Source organism: Drosophila hydei, unplaced genomic scaffold (genome assembly GCF_003285905.1).
Source record: "Drosophila hydei strain 15085-1641.00,03,60 unplaced genomic scaffold, DhydRS2 tig00008125-arrow-arrow-pilon, whole genome shotgun sequence".
Lineage (NCBI taxonomy): Eukaryota > Metazoa > Arthropoda > Insecta > Diptera > Drosophilidae > Drosophila > Drosophila hydei.
Window position 1 is genome coordinate 603200 of NW_022045835.1, and position 6686 is coordinate 609885.

At 38.4% G+C, this 6686-nt stretch overlaps 3 protein-coding genes across 3 annotated transcripts; 2 read left to right on the top strand and 1 right to left on the bottom strand.

Moving 5' to 3' along the window:
• Positions 1 to 6: 6 nt before the first annotated feature.
• Positions 7 to 2148, bottom strand: LOC111604424 (CWF19-like protein 1 homolog). Its single transcript, XM_023322485.2, has 8 exons — positions 2095 to 2148; positions 1859 to 2025; positions 1464 to 1795; positions 1081 to 1398; positions 889 to 997; positions 505 to 833; positions 235 to 392; positions 7 to 165 (listed from the first exon to the last, which is right to left on the bottom strand). The coding sequence occupies exons 1-8, from the start codon at positions 2112 to 2114 to the stop codon at positions 24 to 26; spliced, it is 1575 nt and encodes a 524-aa protein (XP_023178253.1). The 5' UTR covers positions 2115 to 2148; the 3' UTR covers positions 7 to 23.
• A 686-nt stretch (positions 2149 to 2834) lies between these two features.
• On the top strand, positions 2835 to 3628 carry LOC111604615. The gene is made up of 3 exons (XM_023322729.2): positions 2835 to 2933; positions 2989 to 3111; positions 3284 to 3628. The coding sequence occupies exons 1-3, from the start codon at positions 2835 to 2837 to the stop codon at positions 3626 to 3628; spliced, it is 567 nt and encodes a 188-aa protein (XP_023178497.2).
• Positions 3629 to 3881: 253 nt separating this feature from the next.
• Positions 3882 to 6588, top strand: LOC111604541 (augmin complex subunit dgt5). Its single transcript, XM_023322643.2, has 5 exons — positions 3882 to 4157; positions 4217 to 4494; positions 4561 to 5806; positions 6020 to 6207; positions 6288 to 6588. Exons 1-5 carry the CDS (start codon positions 4063 to 4065, stop codon positions 6548 to 6550), a joined length of 2070 nt encoding a protein of 689 aa, XP_023178411.2. The 5' UTR covers positions 3882 to 4062; the 3' UTR covers positions 6551 to 6588.
• Positions 6589 to 6686: the final 98 nt, after the last annotated feature.

Here is a 6686-nt window from a genome sequence, read left to right on the forward strand (position 1 = left end):
ATCATCATTCATCAAACAATCAATCAATCATCTGTAAAATCGAAGGGTGCAAAAAGTTTTCGAAAATCATCAACATTTGCCTTCTCCTCCTCATTATCAAGCAAACAATCCTTCCAATTCACTTTCTCATCACAATTTAACAAGTTCTCCGAACAAAAAACATCTCTATAAATATAATTAGAAAAGTATATAAATATGTTAATAAGCAAACAATTTCAAGTCCAGGCCACACACCTGGCAAAATGCAGCGGAAAATGTTTCATTTGTCGTGTAATTAGGGCGGTGTCATCGGGTAGTTCCGCTAGGAAATAAGGTCCCATTTCGGGAAGCATGTTAGATGAAGTCAAGGCAGGCAATGTTTCAAATTCTAGATTAAATTCCTCAGCTTTGTCCTGAAAGCGATAATATTATCGATCGAATATGTATGACTATATAAATAACATGTTAGCTTGCATAACTATATACTAATTTTGTAATAATATATTAATGTATTAGAAATCCCACCTCAAAACTATGTTTTATCTTCCACGCATAACCCTCCTCGAAACCCAAAACATCTATAATCAAATGTGAAGTCTTATAATGTCGCTCTGTAAAGCAAACAACTTGTCCCAGACTTTTGAAGAGTTTCCGCAAGGCTTGCTTAAATTTCAGCAATTCTTCCCAATCCTCTGAGCTCAGCTGAGCAGCACAGGGTATATGTTTGGTAGACAAGATCAAAACATGTTGACTATTTATAGGTCCCTTAGCCAAAGCCAAATAGAAACGTTCACCCACGGTGATAATCAAATGCTTTTCCACTTTCTCGGAGGACAGACAGAACCAGCAGTTATCTATAAGGAGATGTAAATTGTATAGTATTTATAATGATCTAGTGATCAGACTTACCTTGATCTATTTGCATGATCCTAGGTCGCTTATCACGTTTGTCCATTTCGTTGCGTCGCTTGCGATTCCCACTTGAGTCCATATCATAAAAATACTGACGACTTTCCGACTAAAATTTAAATATGATATATATATATATATATAAATATTGATTTAGTATATATATATAACATATATATTATAAGCTTTTACCGTCTCATTTTTGTTAATAACTCCATCCATGTTCAAGCCAATAAACGGACATTCAATTTCGTTTGTTGTCTTCTGCACCAGATCAAGCAAGCGCGCTTTGTCCACAGGCTTTAGGCTCAATGCATAAATATATTTTGCCTTATTTGCATTACCCACTTCGGCGAGCGATATGAATCTCGTACACAGCTCAAATTGCGTTGTCTCATCCTTGGGCATTCGAAAGGGCGGGCACTCGTAGTAGGTGCCATTGATAGCACAGAAATGATAGCGAGGCTTAATTTCACGGCACAGAAACGATATCAACTTGGATGCCTTTGACTGTGAGGTGTATAAGAAAAGAAATAATTTAGTTATCGTATATGCATCATTATGCATTTAGTTACATTCTCCTGCTCCTGCAAGCCATAGGGCCATTGTGAAGTTAAGAGCACATCGACGCCTCGATAGTCCGTGCCACAGTTCTTTGCAATCAAACAAGAGTTGCGCACAGCTTGTATATCGGCTTTGGTAAATTCATGCTCGCTGCATTTCGTTACACTGTCCGCTGCTGCTTCGACGCCACTTAAATAGGCGATCTTAACACCGCTACTCAGTGTATAAACTCCTCGCTTGCCCAAATATGTGAGATTTGTGCAGATTTCTCCATCCAACAAGTCATTGTAATATTTTGTATCCTCCTCCCTATTGGGCCCCAATATATACGTGGGCACAGTAACTGTGAATTACATATACATATCAAACACAAATCATATTTATAATTTACATCCGTTCTACTTACTGTGTTTAAAGCCATTTTTGTATGCAATCAATTCTTCGTTTTGCTTTTCGGCGCCAAAAAAATCGCCGACACAGCACAAAATCTCGAATGGTCCCGCTTTTTTGTTTACTTGCTCCACTCGGCTGAACAATTGCTTAAAACGACCACGCACATCGCCCACAACTAATCTGTAAAATAAATGTTATTAATTGCTGTCTTTACTTATTGTGAATGTTTATTTTCAGTTGTTTAAATACATTTTATTGTTCACATCCATCTGCTTGATTTGGGTTGTACCTTTTCTTATCGATATTTTCGGTTTCGATATCTTAACAGCAATCAGCTGATTGAACTTATGTTAATCGTTAACAGTAGTGTAGACTTCTGTTAGTTGAAGCTGTATTCCAAATAATCAGCATTTAAATTTAAGAATTATTCTTCTTAATGACCTACCAATTAAAATTATATAACTTGGACTACCACTACAAATATCATCGGCTTAAATGCACAACTCTGAACTGTAAATGGCTTCAACAGGCCTATTAAACGCAGATTGTCAAACAAAGTTGACCCCAATGACCGTTGAGCATTTAAATTCTGGGATTACCAATTATTATCAATAATCATGAGCATGTGTATTTTTTTTGGACAATTTCTCACCTTGAAACACATACATATATGTTAATAGCTAAATGCGGCAATTGTACTTCCTCTAAAATTACTTTTTAATTGGACAAGCGAGAAATGTATATTGAAAATTCATTTAATGGAACTTTTAAATTTTTTTCATCCACGATGTCAACGCTCCAAAATATGGTATTAGATATGACATTGGCACCAAATAGCAACGAATTGCAACAATGAACCTGCCCAGAGTTATTTGTTCTGCGTGGCTGGTTCTAATAGCTAGCTAGCCAGCGCTATTCATATAAAAGCGTTGTTAGTCTAAACTATTTTTGCAGTTTAACTTTAAGCATCATTCTAAACAGCAAGAGATATGTGGAATTTCAAATATAGTTTAGTTTTCATTTTACTGGGATGTGGAACAGTTGTATATGGTCAAACAATTGACTGTCAGAGACCGCCTCAGCTAGTGGTAAGTAAACTATTAAAGTTTTCTTGAATTTTCTACATTTTATGTGGAATTTAAGGATCCTGCACTATGCTGTCGAGATGGAGGACGCGATCAAATTGCCGAAAAATGTGCAGAGAAAGTTTTGGGCACAGTAAATGGACAGCAAAATAATGGACCCCCATCCATGGATGGCGCAACCGTAAGTATAAAAGAAACACAAATATATAGTTATATATTAAATATTTACAAATTTGTATATATACTTTTGTAAAAGTAATAAAAAGTAGTTTAAACACAAGTACAGGGCTGTCTGCAAAAACGGACTGCACTTTTGTTATCGATAATTAACTATCGCTTATCTCTTTCTATAGTGCCTGGCTGAATGCATTCTCACAACAGCCCAATACAAACAGGCCCCAAAAACTCTCAACTTGGAATTCATACGCAGCGATTTAACTTCCAAATTCTCAAATGATACGGTTTATGTGGAGGCTATGACTTCTGCGTTTGCAAAATGTGAGCCACAAGCTCAGCGGAGATTAGCAGCAATTCAACAATTTAATCCAAAGCAACCAAAATGCAGTCCATTTGCAGCTATTGTGCTTGGCTGCACATATATGGAATATTTTAAAAATTGTCCAGCTCACCGCTGGACACAGAGCGCAGAGTGTACACTTGCCAAGACATTTGTGACTCAATGCGGCTTGGGTGCTTAGTAAAAAAAGATTGCTTCATTTTATTTAGTTCAAATTTTGTTTACCTGTTATTTTTTTAAGTGTGTACATAATAAAGTTTTACATTTTACTAGACGATAGAAGTTTATTAATCGACTATTAATAACAGCACTTATCACGCAAAGCAATGACAATATTTTTCGATTTCCTAAAGTTTGCCTGCGTCTTAAAACATTTTGTGTATTATAGACAAATACATATTTATTAAATAATTTGTTAAAAAATCAGTTCAATTTTCGTTATTTTAAATTATCATAACCGTTTTAAGTGTGTACATAATAAATTTTATATATATTGCAAAATAGTTATATACAATCGATTTGCAACCCTATCTGTTACATGATAGTGTGAGTGCATAGCTGTGAATCTTCGCGGTCGCGGCGTTTAAAAACATTTAAAGTTAAATTAAGTGGAATATGAATTTTGAAGAACAGATGCAAGGATTTCGCGAGTGGGCTATTAGCGTAGGCTGTCCGCCCGCCGCCCTACCCAATGAGGACGCGCTTAAATCGTAAGCAAAGGTGATATTCAAATTAAAGTCGAACTGCCATTTTATTTTTCTATTTGCAGCATATTTAAATCGCGTCAAAATCAGCTATTTGTGCAAATGCAGTCCCGCATTCAACCGCGCCAGCGTGTCCAAGAGATGCGCGAGAATTTGCTGATTGCGCAGGTGGCACAGCACAAAGGAAAAGTGGTGCCAGCCTGTGGACGTAGTTTTCTGCCACGCCAACTGCAAGTGCATCTGAAAATGCAGGATTTGCTGAAGGAGAAAGAAAAGGAGAAGCTGTGCCTCGCAGAAGCTAAAAAGGAGTATGAAAGCTTGGCTGCCTCTATTAAAACTAAGAGTAAGATCAGCACCAGTTGCCGCTCAACAAGATTTTAATATATGGTTCTCAATCTCGCGCTTTTAGATATTCAAACAATTAGCGCAACACACAAACAGCAGCTGCATCAATCCAAATATTATTTACTTCAACTCAAATTGGAATCTCTAAACAAAACTTATGAACAGGAACTCTTGAACAAAGAACAAATTCTATCCACAATGCCGGTTAAACTAAATCAGAAGAATGCCAGCGAAAAGGTAGCATCAAAGGCCGTGGAGCAGGCTCTCAAGGAACTGGAACAGTTCTATAGAATCTGCAATACAGAAGGCAACAATGGCCAGCAACTGGCAGAAGCTAAGTATCATCTCTGGTCAAAGATGCGACAAACTTTTGCAAATATACCAAATGTTCTGCTCTTCAACGCGATCATGCGCATTAAGGAGGAGCAGCTGCAGCAAGTGATGCAACTGAACAAGAGCAGCCAAAACATTGAAACCATTAGCTCTCTGTCCAAGCCAATGCTGAATAGCTTTGATATTAAGTTGTTAAAAACAAAAGCCGAGCTGATGGGGCTGGTGGCCAAGTATCTGACAGCACTAAATGAAGTTGCGCAGCTGGAGGAGCGTTTCGCCGCCGCCTATAGCACATTTATGGACGAGCTGCAGAGGAAGGTGAATAATTTCAATGGCATCGGCAGCGATGAGCAAGATGAGAGCAGCGAGGAGATCATCTCTGAATTTATACTTCAGTACAATCTCCGAAATTTCAATCATGCACGCAACGAGTATCTCAGCGAACAGATTGAACAGCTGCGCGCGGAGTTAGAATCGGGCGTACGTCAATTGGAAAGCCACGAGCTGCTGCTCTGTTCCATTAAGCAAATCTATGGTGAAATCAGTACCTCAATCAATGGCATACGTCACGATATGATGCAGCTATCACAGATTAAAGAGAAAATCCTGTACTCCAAGAATATATTGAAGAATATGCTGGATGACATGCAGGCTACGACACATCAACAAAATGCCAAATCTCAGTTGTTTAGCAGCAAACTCAAAGTGGGCAACATGTCGTACCTGGGCATGGAGAGCTTCAGTCTGGCCAACGATAGCGTCTTCTCCAGCACAAAACTAGAGTTCGATGCGAGTCCAATGGAGTCAAAGTTTTGTCGCAGCTTTGATAATACAACAATTATGCCAGGCAATTGTACATCGACTCCCATGTTGCCGCCTCCCAGCAGCTCTCCCTCCACGTTGCCCTCTCACCTACTGGAGCTGAATACCTTTGCTGAAATGCCACTGGAGAAACTTAGCTGTGTGCCACGCAACTGGTAAGGCTTATACATATATGTAATGTATATACTGTAAGTACAGTGAAATCGGTTACTTTTTGAGTATATGATATAGAAAATATTGATTATATAATCATAATACTCTGTAGTCAAGTGAGATGTCTGCTTCTCTGTCCCTAGCGAAGAATTCACTGTATATATATGTACATATATAGCTAGTCTGTTATGATAATTGAATTTCCTTGTTCGCAGCGCCTTTTTGCTTTCGGCCAATCCGCTCATCGTGGAAACACAGGAGTTGGCCTCCACCATGCAATTGGCTCCTGGTCATTTGCTAACCCCCATTGGGGCTGTGCAGGAAGTACATAAACGCATTTTGTGGGCGTCAGCACTTGCTGCACACACATCCGATTTGAAATTGAATTTGAAGACGATAATTGGTAAGCTCGAAGCGCCCTTTCTCTTTTCTCTTAAAAAACTCCCTTTCATTTCAATTTCCATTTCCCATCTCGCTTTTCAGTTGATCCACACGATTTAAAACTGAAGGCACGCCGCCAACATGAGGAAATTGTTCAGCTACTCGATACTATCGAATCACTGGGCACTAAGACACAGCATCAGCTGCACAGGATCAAGCGCATCTATCGCTTCATAGTAGAGAATCCAATGCGTCTATATGTGCCGCCCGGCAACTGCTACCAGAATGCCAACTTTACGGCCTACGAATCCGAATTCAATCTATATTATCGCATGGCCACAGCGGGCGGCTCGATTAAGCCTTAATTATAAGAAATTTTTATAGTAACAGTATTTAAATAAACCCAGTGTGCTCTTAGCTTTAGCATTCTAGTTTCAATTCAATTAAATTTTTTTTTCATTTTACACATTTTTTTCACTTTATTTTATACTTTCTTTTCTC

Bases quoted from the DNA above. Each gene is read 5' to 3' on its own strand.
- LOC111604424 (XM_023322485.2), bottom strand. From the start codon at position 2,114: ATGGATGTGAACAATAAAAT. The intron at 1,796-1,858 runs GTAAGTAGAACG...TGTAATTCACAG, and splicing joins CAAAAATGGCTTTAAACACA to TTACTGTGCCCACGTATATA. The intron at 834-888 runs GTAAGTCTGATC...ATCTCCTTATAG, and splicing joins GATCATGCAAATAGATCAAG to ATAACTGCTGGTTCTGTCTG.
- LOC111604615 (XM_023322729.2), top strand. From the start codon at position 2,835: ATGTGGAATTTCAAATATAGTTTAGTTTTCATTTTACTGGGATGTGGA. The intron at 2,934-2,988 runs GTAAGTAAACTA...GTGGAATTTAAG, and splicing joins AGAGACCGCCTCAGCTAGTG to GATCCTGCACTATGCTGTCG. The intron at 3,112-3,283 runs GTAAGTATAAAA...CTCTTTCTATAG, and splicing joins CATCCATGGATGGCGCAACC to TGCCTGGCTGAATGCATTCT.
- LOC111604541 (XM_023322643.2), top strand. From the start codon at position 4,063: ATGAATTTTGAAGAACAGATGCAAGGATTTCGCGAGTGGGCTATTAGC. The intron at 4,158-4,216 runs GTAAGCAAAGGT...TTCTATTTGCAG, and splicing joins AATGAGGACGCGCTTAAATC to CATATTTAAATCGCGTCAAA. The intron at 5,807-6,019 runs GTAAGGCTTATA...CCTTGTTCGCAG, and splicing joins AGCTGTGTGCCACGCAACTG to CGCCTTTTTGCTTTCGGCCA.